The 17,055-nt window shown below is 41.1% G+C and overlaps 1 protein-coding gene across 4 annotated transcripts in view; it reads left to right on the plus strand.

The window, feature by feature from the left end:
• Window positions 1-17,055, plus strand: part of ULK4 (unc-51 like kinase 4) — a 454,563-nt gene that overhangs the window by 336,907 nt on the left and 100,601 nt on the right. For all 4 annotated transcript variants that reach the window (XM_090050395.1, XM_090050394.1, XM_090050393.1 and 1 more), the window contains 2 exons: window positions 8,258-8,424; window positions 14,231-14,329. In XM_090050395.1, coding sequence (XP_089906521.1) covers window positions 8,258-8,424; window positions 14,231-14,329 — 266 coding nt within the window. The remainder of the gene's footprint in view (window positions 1-8,257; window positions 8,425-14,230; window positions 14,330-17,055) is intronic.

Genomic DNA, 17,055 nt, shown 5'->3' on the forward strand with positions numbered 1-17,055 from the left:
GCACCTTGTTACAGGTCAAGAATGTCATTACACAAGAAACTAGATAGCTGTAAAGTTCCTCACTTCATCTCAAACTTCCTTTCATGCTAGACTTTGGTCTTCAGTCTGTATATATGAGGAGCAAGATCTGTCAGGCTTCATTATTTGTGCCCCTGCGTGAGTGGGCGAGGAGTCGGCTGACCATTGTCTTTCCAGCACTGAGGGAGAAGTCATCTGCTGCTCATTAGCAGTCTGTTGCTGGGGAAGTTACTCCCCCGAGAGGTCGTGGGGTAAATCAGGAAATGAACTGCAAGTCAGTCACAACTTCTTTTTGATGGTGGCTTTTTGGTTCCTCTCTGTACTGTCTGTGCAGATTTGAGGTTGTTGGCTGAATTATATTCTGAAATGTTTTGATCACTGCCTCTTCCATACTTCCATTTGAAAGAAGTTTTCTCTATGTTAATCTCAAAGTGTGTAAATCAACAAAAACTAAGAGGAGTGACTCATTCAGTTTGATGTGGTCAGTGGGTTTGGTGGTCACCTACTGGGAGAAACAGGGAGTACTTGAACATCTGCCCATATGAAAATTTGCAAACTTCACTTTGATAGCGATCAGTTTTTATTGGATTGTTTTCTTAGGTTTATTCTAATTTAGCCTGGTGAAAAAGGAGCAGAGTAACCACAAGGTTTTGTATTGCGTAGACATGCAATTATGTCTGTTTATTTTCTTTTTGGTGGATAATGGTGATATCACATCAGTATGTCTCTTTACAGTATCTCGTTTTTGTATAACATTCAGAATACTGTTAGAAACAATGCTGGAAAAAAGGGAAGAAATTAAATGCATTAGATTAGGTTGATATAATGTTGAGAGTCTGGCTTAAGCAGACAAAACCCAGAAAATTCAAAGTTTAGCCTGATACTTGGTTCATCTCTTAAATTAGTACATAAAAATAAAGATATAATGGTGTGAATTATAACTTGAGCCCAAACGGTACTGATCTTTAAAATATTCTGAAGTAATGTTTTATATTTATTTCCTTAGGTAAGTGAGGGAGGAGGATAATGGAGGAAAAAACTGTTCCATAGAAGTTGAGTAAATTAAAGGGACAGCTTTCAAAGGCAGAAGTTACAGTTAGGCATTTATTTACTCAAGAGACCTTAATCATTTAATTATGCAAACATGTACAGTATTATATTTAGTGTTGTATTTAGGCTTGTAACAGTGTGTTATTTATAATGTTGTTTATAAAATCAGCTTTATATTTTGGTACATGTAATATTTACCTGACAATTTTATTTGTAATCTATAGTAATTCCAACCTTATCCTTTTAGAGTCATGAGAAAGAGGTTTAAAATATAAACTTAAAAAATACTTTTGAGGTTCTTTTATTTGACTTTAGAATATTTTTGGGTCATATTTTCAAATTTTTCTTCAGTCATGAGGGTTAGGAATTTTTTTTAAAGGGAGATTTTTGTGTAATCGCATAAATCTGAGAACTGGGACTTTGGTAACACCATAAAATTTTACAAAACTCTCAATAAGATTATGCAAGAGGCATGAGTTTTTGTGGGTGATACCTTGTATCTTGACCAACTGCATGGTTGAGATAGATTTAGACAAGCTTTCAGGTATCACAGTTCCCTTCCTCAAGTTTCTGGGAAAGAAGCAGGCACAGCAGAACTAAATGGAATCATACTTTCATTAGAAAGTTAGGGTTGGAAGGAGGTCATGTAGTCCAGGGGCGGGCAATTTTGGGCAGAGGGCCACTTACTTAGTTTCAGCAAGCCATTGCGGGCCGTGTGACAGGCAGCCCAGGGCAGATGAATATTAATTTTCTAAATTTTTGGGGGGCCCTGCGGACTAGATAGAACAGCCTGGCAAGCCGCATCCAGCTCCCGGGCCGCATTTTGCCCACCTCTGATCTAGTCCAACCCCCTGCTCAAGCAGGAACCGTCCCCACCTAGATCATCCCAGCCAAAGCTTTGTCTAGACAGGTTTTGAAAACATCCAAGGATGGACCTTCTACCACCTCTAGAAGATCGAACAATAGCTTGTGTAAAACCATATCTAAATTCAAACAGGATATAGGAGAAATTATGAGATAGCCGACAGGCAAAAGAGATTGGAGGATTGTTATCACCTAAGTGCAGAGATCAGTGAGGATCAGGTAGCTTATAATAGACAATGAAGTCATTGTCTATGTTAAATCCTATGAACATATGAATCTTCTATCCTGGTCAGAATATCAGCTTCCCTGCCTAATAAAATGTTGGGGGTCAGATTTTGGGGGAAATGTTTGTATGTGGTGAAAATATGGTAAAAGGAGGAGGAGAAGCACTGGCAGAAGAAGACAGACAAGGCTACATAGGACACTAGTTAGGAAATGGAGAGAGGAAATGCTGTTTGCTGCCTACTCCACACTTCACCAAATGTTTACATCTGGCTATTTTGAGAAACAGTGGAAGAAAAAACTTGCTGTGCCATCCCTACTCCAAACCCTATTAGTATAGACATAGAAGCAAAAACCATACATACCATATCACACCTGAAAACCATAGGAAGACGGGCAGTTTCAGACAGAGGGAGCAGGATTAAAATGTGCCAGGGGCCATGTTGAATCTCAGACTGATGATGCTTCTATGCTGTCAAAAGAATGCCTCAGGCAATCTGGCAGACCTGATGCAGAATGCCTTGCATTTGAAAGCTTGTCTAACTTTATCACATCTCTGCAGTTGGTCCAATAAAAGATATATCACCTAAAAAAATCCTTTTCTCTCTAGCATGCCTTATCCATGTGCACAACGTTCCAAAATTGATGGAAGTTCTTAAACTGGTATTGGGTACATACCAAGCTCACTATTTTCTGGGTGAGTTTATTGGGCTTTACCCAGTCCCACATGAAGGCAGCTATGTTACCTGCAGTATGGGTACACCATGAGTGGAGCAGGTGTGCTGTGTAGGGGTATGCGAAGCAGGCAGTATTCAATTTGGATTTGGCCCGATTCAGGGGACAGTAATTCAATTTGCTGATTCAGATCACTGTCCTGATTTGATTTGGCTGAATCTGAATCTTAAGATTCAATTCTGATTCAGAAATTAGTGATTTGGCCATAGACACAGCTTTAAATGTTTTTTCTACATACCTTGAGGTACCAAGCGCAGCTTATGTACGCTGAGATGGTGTGGTAGATGGTGCGTCCCACAGTAGTGTGGGGCTCCCCCCCCATGGCTCCCTAGCTCAGTGATCAGCTGGGGGGGGATCCTGGGTCCCCCCTAGACCCAGGAGGCACCAGTTACTGGGGTGTGGGGGTTCCCCACGTAGTCGGTGGTGGACCCAGAAGTGGACCGGAAGTACTTCTGGTCCACTTCCAGGTCCACTGCTGAGCACACTCCCCCACCCATGTTCCTGTGGGATGCTCCATCCACCGCATCATCTCAGTGTTCATGAATCATGCCTGGTACCTCAAGGTACACAGAATTAAAGCTGTGTCTGTGGCCGAACTGTCAAATCTCTCTGAATTGAATCGGAGGCTTCCAATTCAATTTGGAGAGATTAATGGGTCTCCTGATTTGATTCAGATTTGGAGATTCAGCCACTGAATCAGGCCAAATCTCTGAATTGAATCAACAACCGAAGCCTCACACACCCCTAGTGCTGTGTTTCACTGTAGCACTCTAGTGCAGTCCTTTGGTGTGGATGTATCTTGAGAGAAATTTAACTAGGGTCATCTATTAAAAAGTTGGGAGCATTTCACTTAGCACCATGGTACATAAAAACATAAGAATTGTGATTTATTGGGTCTCACCATCTTGTCCAGTAACCTGTGTCTCACAGTAGCAGAATGAGCAAGTGAACTGGGTATGGCCTGAGTTTTTTGTTGCTGTTCCTCTCTCACTTGTAATAGCTAGCTTTTAAAGTTTAGAAAGTTCTAATTCAGTGGCTGTATCCCTAACTTCCATGCTCAATGGCTACTGATACCCCTTTCCTCTAAGAATTTGTCCAATCCCTTTTTTCTGGGTGTCAGATAGGCAAGCCCTGATAATGGGTAGAGTACACTATACAAGTTTTTCAATATATGTGCTCATGTATGGGACAAGTATGCCGCTTACACATGAGTGAGAACTTTGAAAAGCAGTGATCCCTGAGCCCTTGCACATGTTCTGTTGCAGGTCTATTGACTTGGGCTGTTTGCAAACATTAAAAAAAAACCCAAATGCACTTTACTAGCAGAGGCAGCATATTACATGCACCCAGCTTTGAAGCATCTGTGTAGATCTATCGCTTAAGTAGGGTTTTTTGGTGCTTTTAGCTAAAACTGATTCAATCAGCTATTAGATAAAAGCACTAAAAAAGCCCCACTAAAGTGCCTGATCTATACAGACATCAGGCAAGCCAGGTCCGAATAAGGTGCTACCTCCTCTGTGCATGTGCAGGGCTTGGCGTGGGAATGTGCCAAGTTTAAAGTAAAGCATCATTTTGTTTGTTTATTTATTTCTTTTTAACATCAGCAAGCAGCTTTGGTGTCAGTTTATTTGGGAGTCTTGGCTCCATACCAATTACTTTTTGACCAAGTCAGCATGGTAAATAGAGATCTCCCAGGTGTTTTCCCTTACTTGTAGAGGCTCTAGGATGAGATGAATCTGAATAGATATACCTGAGAGGCAACGTGTATTTGAGTACTTATATGGCTTCGTTACTGTAGTTTCTGAACACATCCCAATATTTTAATACATTTATTCCCTCAGCACATCTGGGAGATGGGAAAGAGATAATATCACATTTTATCAATGGAATCAGAGAGAAAAAGCTTAAGGATTTCCGAAGATCTATCCAAAAGTGAATCTAGTATGTCTGCAAGGTAGACACCTAGCTGCCATTGAAATCAACAGGAGTTAAGCATCTGACCACTACAGACGCTTTTGTCAATCTTATTAGATTTTAAATTTACCCCTACTTGCCAGTGGTCAAACAGGAAATTTGCAGCACAGCGAGGGCCTGAATCCAGGTCTCTCAGAATCTTTCTGGATTTCTGCTATGTGAAGCAAGTAGTTATTTCCTATTATGCCCACTTTGTATCCCTTCCACATTGCAGTTACTTCAGAGGCCTCTTTTTCATTGGTCTACATTTTTGCATAAAATGGTGCAGTTTGTCCATGTCTGAATCTAATACAAATATTGGAAGCCTGTTTTATATTTCCCCTGTGCATGCATGTAGTTCCTATTACATCTACCAAACTGAATCTGTATTATATTCCAGTCCCTATTCAGTGCATCTTCCCTGTAAAAGTGATAACAGCCACAAGGGTCACCCTGGACTTCATGGCTTGGGACAGAGATTACACATAAACTGGTTTAAGTGATCAGAAACTGTTTTAAACCAGTAACAGAACAGATGTTCAGTGCACATAAACCAGTCTGAAAATGGCGGAAGCCAGTTTGAGATGAACCTGGTTGAATGTAGTATCAGACTTAACTGATTTGGGTCAAACCAGTTTATGCAATGTCTGTCCCAGACCTCTTGCTGGTTTAAGATAAAGTAGACACCCCCCCGCATGCTCTCTGGGCTGGGTAGGGCTCTCTGCTCCACAGCAGGGCTGGCCCATCCCCTCTGCTCTCTGGCTGCAGCTCCAGCACAGATTGTGGGCTGCTTCCCTCCTCCCCTTCACCACTCCCTGCTAAACAGGAATTCTCCCCTACCTGTGCCTTGCAGAGAAGTGTCTGTGTATTAGCTAGCAGATCACCTGCTGGCTCTGGTCTGTGCTGAGTCAGCAGGTAGAATCGACAGGCAGAATCGGCAGGTAGCTGGTAACGTCACTCTGTTGTTTTCCTAATGGGGTGATCAACACTATTATCAATTGTCTGCTGGGCTTATCAGAGCTCCTGCTGGGGCCTGGCCATGTCCCCTCCCCCCCATCAGCTCAGCGCTGTGGAAAGGACAGGAGAGCTGCTCCAGCGCCCCATGGCTTCTAGCCTGAGCCATTGCAAACATGTCCCTGCATATGTTGGATGTTTGTGCAGTTACAAACCAGTTCAGCCTAGCCAGGTTAGACTAACCTGTAAAGATTGAATCAATTCAGGCTCAAGCTTTTTGAATGTCTGTCCCTAGCCCATGAAATAGGTAACTTCTTGCTTTTGAAGCTAAAACTCTGCTTAGTTTAGGGTTTTTGTCTTTCTGAATATACATGTCATTATTTAAATTTATTGTTATTGGGAGTTCCTCTGTTATAGCTAATTTGCTGAGGAATTTGGTTTGGTCAGAATGGCAGTAGTTCTTCAGGCTCTTTTGGCTAGACACTAGAGCAATAGGTCAATGGTGTGAGTGGCATATCCATGGTGGAGAGGTATAGCTGAAATTATTTGTGCATCTCTAGGAAAATATACTTCCAAATCTTCAAAAACTTGACTGAATAATGCAGTAGCCTATTTTAAAGCTTTATTATGATTAATTTTCTTTTCTCTGTCTCTGTCAATTTTTAATCTACCTGAAGTGATGTGAAATAATGTGAGAATTTTATATTGCATGTATGCATTAGAATTGTCTTTTTTTAAATCAAAGCTGTTTTAACAATTGCTGAACTCAAAAATCTTCTAAAAATGTTTTAGCTTCACATGGAAAAGAATTTGGTTTCATTATAATACCTTTCATACGTCAAATAATACCCCAAAACAGTTCACAAAACAGACTTATCCTTTCCATCATGATCATTACCCTGTGCAGTGCAGTGGCCAAATACAATAGCTATTATGCACTCAGCAGTAGCTCACATATCCATAAATACACACACTTCTTCTACAGAGAAAGAAAATACTGGTTAAGAGACAAAGGATGGCCTCTACTCTCTTTGGAAAACTGCCATGGGGATGTTTAACTGCATCATAGATAGCCATTAGAATATTGAAGAAAAGACCTCAGATTAATCTCTCACGTAAAGAGCAACATCTCTAACAGTGCAGTATCCCCTTACTAATTTACTACTCCATTAGTACATATACCAAGCCAGAGCTTGGATGTGATTCAATTACCAGCTTAAAAGAGGTGATCTAGTTAGTAAACACAATTGTGTTCCATGGCTGAGAATGAACAACCTTTATGAAACGAATTGAAAAGAAATTACAGAGTTTAACTAAGTCACATTTTCTTTGAAAGAGGCTAAGAATCTGAATTGATTTGCTGCTCATTTTAAATTGATTAAGATATTTATCCCTGACACAGAAAATGATTTGTGGCATAGGCAAGCCATGAAAAGTTATTTGACCAGCAGCCCTAAATTCTAAACGGAACAAAATTTCAAGACAGAAAAGCCGCTTTGAGGAGATTCTTACTATTGTTAATCAAACCCACATTAGCACTGTTTTCCTAGTGTAATGTTCAATGTTTCATTTATCATGTCTCTTAAGTGATTCTTTGTTAGTTTTGGGAAATAGAATGGTGTACCAAATACATTTTACATTAAGACTTAAAATGTTCCCTTATAAAATGACAGCAGAGTGAGGAGACATTTAAAGGGAGTTACCAATCAAAGCACAGGATTTCACATTCTGTACTCAATATTGCCAGTGGTCCATTGCACAAGCTTTGGCAATGATTCTCAACCACACTAGGTACCCCTCAGAAAATACCAGCCCTTAGATTTCACAATTTTTTTACTACAGAAAAATGATAGATAATTTCTTCTGTTGCAAAGAACTCAAAGTCCACAACAGGTCAGAATGTTTTGACACTGTGGATTCTTATTTGAAATCTGTGGGCTTCTTTTGTGAATCATATGTAGGTATTTGCATGCCTACCTAACAGTGCTAATATTGAATGGCACCCTTCAACACTCTCAAAAGGATCTTATGGCACTGTGGTTGAGAATCACTAGTCTAAAGATTGTATATACCAGTAAGTCAGGAACTGAAGCTGTAGTAGTGGTAGTTTTAGTCAATTGGTATAATTTATTTATTTATGTGTTTATGTATTTATTTATTTTGATTTTGATTTACATGCCATCCTTTCCAACAAACAGTATCTGACTCTAAAAGTATGTAGTATATGTGATTGTATCAGTTTAGACTTCAATCCTGTAAATGGCTTCATGTACACAGGCCTTAAGTTTTACTTTTTAAAATAGTAATTACAAGAGTGTAGTGGGGGGTAATGTATTAAATGGATCTTCAGTATTTAAGTGAATTTTGTTCTGATGATAATGTATAGTTATTAGAATGGCAAGACCTTCTGAAACTGATATTCTTTTCTGATGCTAGGTGTGTGTGTTTGTTATCCACTTAGGTCTGGTCACTCACATCTGTAATCTCCTATTAGAAACTGCAGCTCTGTACTTGGAAGCAGATGATAAAAGCAACATCAAGACAGCAAATGTGCTCCTACTGTCCTTGCTTGACATTTTGCACTACATGCTGATGTATACAACAAATATTGTCCGCCTGACATTACAGGTATGGAATCTATTTTCTAGTAAAGAAATCACCGTCATAAACATTTGAGGCTACTTTCTATTATCCTTATTGCTGAATTTGCCACTATTTAAAAAAAATTAAAACAGGTTGACAGAGGAAGAAGAGGTGTGTTTTCTGTTGTGTATTACTGGTGAAATCCATTTTTTATTACGTTTTACTCTTTGAATTGGACTACTTGAAAACCAGTTGCGATGGTTAGTACTGTAAAGCTTATTTCCACAGGGACATTCAGGGACTAGGGACAGAAATTACACATAAACTGGTATAAGTGATTGGAAACCGGTTCACAACAGAAATTCAGTTCACATAAACTGTTTTCAAAATGGCCAAAACCAGTTTAAGAGAAATCTGGATGGAGAAAGCATCAGACTTATGATTTAGGTTAAATCGGTTTTTGAGCTTCTGTTCCAGATTCCCCTCCAGATTCAAGTTAACTTAGTCCCCCCAGAATCCCAAGATGCTTTGCACATCCTCACAGTCCCCCACAAACCCCTCCCTTGCAGGGTGGCAAGCTAGCCTTGGCCCAAGTTGTCTGCTTCAGCCAAGCAGGGAGGCGTGCTCTAGCACCCTCACTTCTGGTCTGGGCCACTGCAGGCATGTGGCTGAATTTCTAGAATTCAAAGTGAATGTCTGTTCACTTGCTTATCAGTTCAGTCTGCATAGCTTAGACAAGGGGTTGTCAACCAGGGGTATGCATACTTCTGAGAAGTACTTTGAAAGGCCCCAGAGGGTACACACGGTGTGTGGGAACGGAGTGCTGCCACCCTGTGCCGTTGCCTCACAGGAGCAGGGCTGGGGCGGGGTGAGAGCGGGGCAGCACAGACACTTCACTGCTGCTGCTCCGCCACTCACCACAACCCCACTTTGTGTCTGGCTACTCGCTATCTCCCCCTGGGGTACACTTACTAAAAAGGGGGCTGCCAAGATACACTTATTTAAAAAAAACGTTGAAAACCCCTGGCTTAGATTAGCCTATGAAGATTAAATCGATTCAGCCTCAGGCTTTTTGACTGTCTATACTTAGCCAGGAAGCTTGAATTAATGCTTAAAATGAATAGGTTAAACTGTATTACACCCTGTGTGTACAGTGGTATTCAGAACTAACGTGGCTTGTATTCAATTAAGCTTGTTTCACTTCTGATATGAAGGAATTTAATGTAGTTTAACAAATCCACAATTCCTGCCTTTAGTTAATTTAGATTAGTTTTCCCAAGCATCCTTTGGTAGGCGTGTAAATAACTTTGAAAATTAAATACTTTTCTCCCATCATATGGAGCATACATCAGAGATACCATATTGATTCTAGACTGGATTATAGTAGGTTTCATTTGCCAGCATTTTGACAAGTTGATTGTTAGTTAAGCAAAGGTTCAAATAAATTGCATCATGTTGTACATTGTTTCTAAAGACACTTCAGAAGTTTATCTGAATCTTCCTAACCCCTAAAATATATTTGTCTATTGATTAGTAATATATATTGAATAATATGTATTAGTTATCTTTGGAATACAAGACCAAGCATGCAGGGATGCTGTCAATCTCTCAAATACAATTTTCTAAATCTGCAGCAGAGTTTTCAAAGTAGTGTTGTGGTTCCCTAAAACAGATCATTTGACCCTGAACAGTTTGTACCTTCCTTAGGATTCAGTAGGCAAGAAACACCAGCCAGTTATTTCCAATGATCAAAAAACTTCTGAAACTCACTGTTTCCCTTTTATATATAATTGTATCTATGCAGATGCAGAGCAATTTGTTTCTTTTTCTCATTTCCTATCTTGTAATGTCTGTTTTCATCAACCTCTCCACACATTCAGATCACAATACACCAAACAATAATTTGGAACTGCTAATATAAACTCACGTCTGCTGAAGTTGATGAAAAGCTCCAAATATACTTGAATGAGCTTTGGGTCAAGGCCTTCTATGTAGCACAGCACTAACTCCTTAATCAATTTGTTCTTTCATATAAGGTTAACTGGGCCTCATCACATGCTGTCAACCCACACTTGTTGATTTTTTTTTTCCTTTAGTGAACTCCACGAATAAATTCCTTTGACACATTCTTGATTATGTTTCAAAGCATTTCCTACTGGTGTATATGGTGCATATGTGTAATAATAGCTGCTGACAGACATGAAAAAAAAACCCACACAGCGCTTTACCAGCAGAGGAAGTGTGGTAGTTTGACCCAGCTCCCTAGCGTCTGTATAGATTGAATCAGCTATTAGACAAAAGTGCCAAAAAGCCCCACTGAAGTGCTTGATTTATTCAGATGTTGGATGAGCCAGGTCAAACAATGTGATGCCTCTTCTGGTCATGTACTGCACTCAGCATAGGGGCACATCAAGTAGCCTGTATATATGTGAGACTGTTTATATGTGCCCAGACCATTGTAGTCATCTGTGTTGGACCTTTCGTAATAATATTATTTCTTTCCCTGGGTGTTTTTATCCCTTCATTCTTTATTTTCTGTAATCCTGAGACTTGCTGTTCCTCTCAGTCATCTCATTTTTGCAGTCAGTGTCCTCTGTTTATTGACTTTGCTAATACTTAAGCATCCTGACCTACACAGGAACAAATCCAGTGATGGTGCCCACCTCTGACTCCTTCCTAGAGTTGTTTGCCCTCACCACAACCATTGATAGATGATGTCTACAATAAATTAGTCTAATCAATTTCTTTGAAGAAGGCCAGGTTGCATCATGATGATAGGTTTACCGTGGTAGATAGGTAGGTTTCAAGTGCTTCATAAACAACCCAACACCTTCTATCCACCCAGGTATGAGCTTCCCCTGCAATTTATGGATTAAATTAAACAGAATTCGCTTTGGAGCTGGACACTTTAAGGTGCAGACAGAAATGACAATTTTTGCCCAATCTGGCCACAGAAAGCAGTTTATAGCTGTGACCAAACACAAGTGCATGGCTGTAGACAGCTTCATAATTGGCCACTCAGGTAAAAATCTGACTCCTCATTGCATAAGGTACCAGATAAAGGCATTTAAAAATGTAGTGTCTTTTGTAATTTGTGTCTGCTAAGCGCCCAGCCTATCGCTGTTTTCAGAATGAGAGGGAGGAAAGGGAGCAGAGGGAGTTCATTCTGGGGGGTTTTCCACCCCTCCAGGTGGGGCAGGTTTTTTGGAGCCCCCCCCCGAGATGGGGGAGGTTCCAATTCACCCCCCCCTTCAGCACCAGCTGGGGAACCCCAAGAATGAGCTTCCTCCACTGCCTTTCCCCCGTTCCATTCTGAAAACAGCCGAGAGCCCTAGCCATTGCTATGGGAACCTGGCTACAGGCCCCCAGCCACAGCTAGATTCCCCTCCCCCCAGAACCGACCGTGAACTTCTGCTTAGTCTGGGGTAACATAACTCAGCATGCTTTGCAAAAATTGTTCTGAGTTACAGCTAGGAGCAGCACGGCTGTCTGAACACTTAATGCCACACTCTGTAAGAATGACTTAAAGGACAGTCCAATATGTGAGTGTAGTGATGCACCACAGACAGCTGACAACTTCCTCACATGTGCAGCACACCCATCTACCCCAACAGTAAAGCAGTTATGTGGCTCTGCCACATTAATGATGTGCAGAGGGGGAAATAAAGTAGACAAGAGAAGATCAGTTTCTTGGGGATTCCATAAATTTTCAATGCTTGGAGAACATCCTTTTGCAAGATGTTATCAAATTCCTGTTTGAAATTTATAAAGTCATTATATCAGGCTTTGTTGTGTTCTCTGTGCTGATATCTTTCTTATGAAAAATGCATGGTCTATTGTAGTCAAGTCTTTTTGAAATCTGGAATGTTTCTTTGTAAGCACTGCTTGCACATACTATTTCACCCTGCTCTGCAACATGTTGGTGAATGTGTTCCCCTATATACTCAGCAAGTGGATTTCTCTGTGGTCCTTGCAATCACTGTTGTCTCAGTTATTACAGCTCCTTCCAATCATGGAGCATTCATTCTCATTTGTCTTGCTAAATCTTATTAAGCAGATTGAGCATCACCTTTGTTGTGCCTTTCTTACTTGGTTACAACAGGTCTGCAATTATATTGTCATTTCCTGGCACCTTTCTCTTTTTTAGACTTTCTATTGTGATTTTTACTACTACTGTTCTTCCTCATTTCCTTTGTGAAATTTCTGTGGGACAGATTAATCTACAATGTTCTGTATAATGTACAATCTTAATAATATTCCATTATTTAACCTGGCTTGCTTTCCTTTGATTATACATTTCTGATAGTATTTTACCACTGACTGAGTTCAACCAAAAAAAGTGCCAAGATGTAAGATCTCTCAGACAGATAAATTGAAAGACCCAGACATCAAGAAGGAATGCATGGAAGCTGGGAAAGAAAATATTATGGCCATTGTGAAGATGAAATGAGCACTATAGGAAGAAACATGGAATATCATAAAATGTGGGGTTATGAGAATGCCAAAACAATTGTTAGACTACTGATCCAAAATGAGAAAAACAAAGATGGATAGTGGTGGAATGGCTAAAATTGTTTGACAAACATAGTAGAAAGGTGTATAAAAGGAGGGCTTAAGTCTACAACCTGAGTACAGTAGGTTGGCTAGAGAGAGAAAATAGAAAACAAAGAGAAAGAATGAGAAGAGTGTGTGAAGAGAAATACCATATACCTACCTCAAGATAAGGAAAAAGTGTGGGATGTACAAAGAGAAGAAACAGATTTCTTATTACAATAATAGTTATTGAAGTACTTCCTTTTTTACTTGCATCTCAGTAAATCATGCAAGTTGCGTATCTTAAGATTATCTGATACATGCCCTCAACCAGTTGACTGAAAGTGACTTCGTATTTACACTAATAACAGCATCACTTCTGATTATCAGTATCTCTCATGAGCTTTGATGTTCCTTTGGGTATCTTAAGGAAGAGACAGACTTGTATTTTACTGAGCACATTTAGAGGGCAGAAAAATTAACAAAAGCATAGCCACTTTGTTTTGTATTTTAGCTTCATATAACTGAGAACCTATAATTGATTTTAATAGGATTTAATGGATATGAAGCCAGTACTGTATATCTGCCTTCTTGTTGACACAATTTACATAATCAGTTATATTTTCAACCCAGGCATATCCCAAGCAAATAATATTTGAAATTTTTACTAGAGAGATGATAAAGATCTCCTGATAGGGACTCAAGGAAGACAAAGCTATGTTCCTGTATCATAATGCATTGAGTAATACATAGCTTATACCTATGGATTTCAAAGCACTCTACAAACTTTACCAGTTAATTGCTTTGAAATATCTTTCACTATTATAAATGGAAAATAATAACTTTGAGCAATTCAAAAGCAGAAGATTTCATGTAAATCTGCTTAACTGTTCTGATCGAGCAAGTGGCCGGAACAAGGTGGGGGAAGGGATTACTGCATTTTCTTGCATAAAACATTCATGTTTTCTCCAGAACCAGTTGGAAATTGGAGTGCACAAAATATGCAAGAAATTTGGATTCCCGTGGGTCCAGAAAGTTGGTGGCAGCGGGGCAGTGGCAATATTACTTGCTGGAGCTTCCAGCACATTGTAGGAGCTACAGCAGATGAAGCTTCCACTAATCCTTTGCCACCAAACCTCTGGATCCCTGAGAAACTCCTCCCCCACCCCAACTGGGCTTTCTGAATACTAAACCAGGAAAGGCAGTTTAAGTTCCCTACAAATTTCCATTCAGATTTTCACCACCTAATGGGCCTTATTTGTTTCTCAGAACTAAGTACTCACCAAGACACCTTTTTATTCTTCTCTGTCTTGCAAAGGCTCAGAAATCTGGCACAGGAGGAGATACTCAGGTTGCTGAAGACCTTCTGCTTATCAATAAACCCCTGACAGACCTAATTAGCCTGCTTATTCAACTGGTAAGAACTTGCTTATTTGTAAGACTATTGGAATGTTGCTGAAGTTGGATTTACTCATCTGAATTCCATTTTTCAAAGCTTTAGACACTGAATTTTCATTATTTGGAAATACTTTGCATAAAGCATGTTGCAAAAAACTTGTTTATCACATTGCAAGACTTTGAGGGCCACATGCTCAGAACTTAGGCTATGTAAGTTTAGCTTTGTTTTGGGCTTATGTCTTTTCTGGTACTTACAGATGAAATGGTGACCACTGAGTAAAAAAACAGGACATTTGAGATCTGTAGATTAACAATTATTGCGGCTGATAAATCTGACTAGTTTTGAACAATTCTTATTTTGCAGTGCTTAACAGTAGCATCCTGTTTTGTTTTGTTTTTTACACAGGTTTTAACCTCTTGAGTTTCACTTTGTGACTTAGCTATATCACATTAAAGTAACAACCAAGACAGAATTCAACACAAAAACAGAGAGCTTTGTTGAGATCTATAAAGTGCCTAAAAGAGATTGAAAGGATATGCTTAACACAAATGACCTACCATTTGACTAGCTATCACAAATTTGTATACAAAGGTGTTAACTTGAAAAAATCATGCTTGTTCAAAGGAAACAGAAACTTCTGATGTAAGGGTTATGAAGCAGAAAATAGTTGCATGTGTTTCTCTGTTATTACTCTGGTGTAACCTAAAACTAGATAAATTCGGTTTCATTTATATTGCAGAAGAGAGAGGTAGGAGAACGTTGATGTAACTAGTAAATAGCCATAAGGATATCTCCAAGTTTTGGAAGCTTCCACTGGGCTATCCTTAGGGGGTCACACCTTTGCCTGAAATCTCCCCAGCTTAGAATGCTGTGGCTCAAAGTGAAATACATTCAACAAAGGGTCCTCAAAGGACACCCTTCTGTGGTTGTTTCCTTTTGTGATGGCACAGTAGAGGGCACTACTATGCAGAGCCACCCTCCTCACTGTGCCAGGCCCAAAACCACACTTTAGGAGTCTCCCCTGGGGAGCCTACAGCCAGCCATCCCCCTTCCCAGAAAACACCCACAACCTGGCGTAACGTTGCCACCACCTAGGCATTGGTCTCTGGTAGGGGGCTCTGTGTAGCCCAGGGCACACAGACCAGGTAAGCCTTGGGGGTGCTTTGCCCACAGTAATATTTTGGGGTGCTTCTGTCAGCCCAAAGCATCCAAAGATAGGCTTAGGTACTGGAGAAAAATAAAAAGCCAAGCCCAACTTTGCTGGCCAAGCAAAGGGAGCAAAAGGCCTGCCTATCCCCAGTAATCCATAGGCAGGCATGCTGTAACCAGATACCTTTATTGATTTGGGAGGGGAGGGTGTTGAACAAGGAAGTCAGAGCAAACAAAAGTAAATTGATAATTTGCAGATATTGGATACAATGATCCTTTTAAAACACAACTGCCTATACTTATTTCTTGACTTCTGGCTAGTTTCCAGGTCTTTACTTACAGGGAATCATCCAGGCTGCACCTGGGGGCATATTGCTTGTGGCTTTTCAAAATGCCCACTGGAGGAAGAGGAAAGCCCTCCCCTCACCCTAGGAATTTTATTTGGCCAGGCTGATTGACCAACCAGTACCAAGAAGAAACCAAGGAGTTACAGGGGCCACCTGGTTTGTCCCAAGTGAGTGGCAGAGAGCGGGGGGTTTCTTCATACCTTTTACTAGGGAAATCCTTCTTTAGCCAGGCACAGGTTCTGTCGTAGGCAGAGGGAGAAAATATTATTTTGGGGGGGGGACTGAGTGTGTGTGCACTTGCGTGTGTACCCACACCTCTCCCAGTAGGTTAGTCTGTCATGGGGAAGAGGTGTGGGGAGGCAGATCAAGGCCCCCACAGTGCAGGAAGGAGTGGGGCAAAAGCAAGGGCAGGGACTGGGTGAATGGGGTCCCGGGGTGGTCATGAGATGTTCAGCCTGGGTGACTTATCCAGGGAAATGGGGGGGGCTCCTGCTGCTGCATGCACCCTGGCAGAGGCCCAGGGGGCACATGCACCTCTGATCTGTGCGTGGAGCAAGGGCTGTGTGCTGCAGGCTGGGCTGTGTGCCCCACTGCCTCTGCCCAGAGAGCCGTACGCTGCCATGTGGCTGCCACGGTGGAGCAATAGCCCCCATGCACCCCTGGATGAGATGCCCGGGATTCCAATAGTCCCATGACCTGTCCCAGGGCCCCACTCACCCCAGCGCCTGCCCCACTCTCTCCCACACTGTGGGGGCCTTGATCTGCTGCTTCCCAACCCCGTACCCCTTCAGAGTACACTGAAATTTTCCTGGCCATCTTGCTCAGCAGTAATCCATATACTGGGGCCACGATTCTGGCTGTCTGTGTCTGAGAGTGTGTGCCCCTCCCTCCCTGCCGCAGCAGCTCGGAGCAGTTCCAAGAGTTGCTCTAGTTAAAGTGTCTCCCCCCTCCTCCCACCTTACTGCTTATGTGTATGTATGCTAATGCAAGTCTATGGCCTGAGACAGATGAGTTGGTATGGATGTTAAAGGCTCTGTGATGACCTGGTCCTCCTCAAACCATCTGAACTCTCTATGAATGTGATGATTCACCAAGTTTTTACTTTACTGTACTGTGTCCAGTTTTGGGCTTCACAATTCAAAAAGGATGTGGAAAAGCTTGAGAGTATGCAGAGGAGAACCATGCACATGATCTGAGGTCAGGAAAACAGACCTTATGATGAGAGGCTGAGAGCAATGGGGCTTTTCA

This window comes from Crocodylus siamensis, chromosome 5, assembly GCF_052110815.1.
Source record: "Crocodylus siamensis isolate JL-2025a chromosome 5, ASM5211081v1, whole genome shotgun sequence".
Lineage (NCBI taxonomy): Eukaryota > Metazoa > Chordata > Crocodylia > Crocodylidae > Crocodylus > Crocodylus siamensis.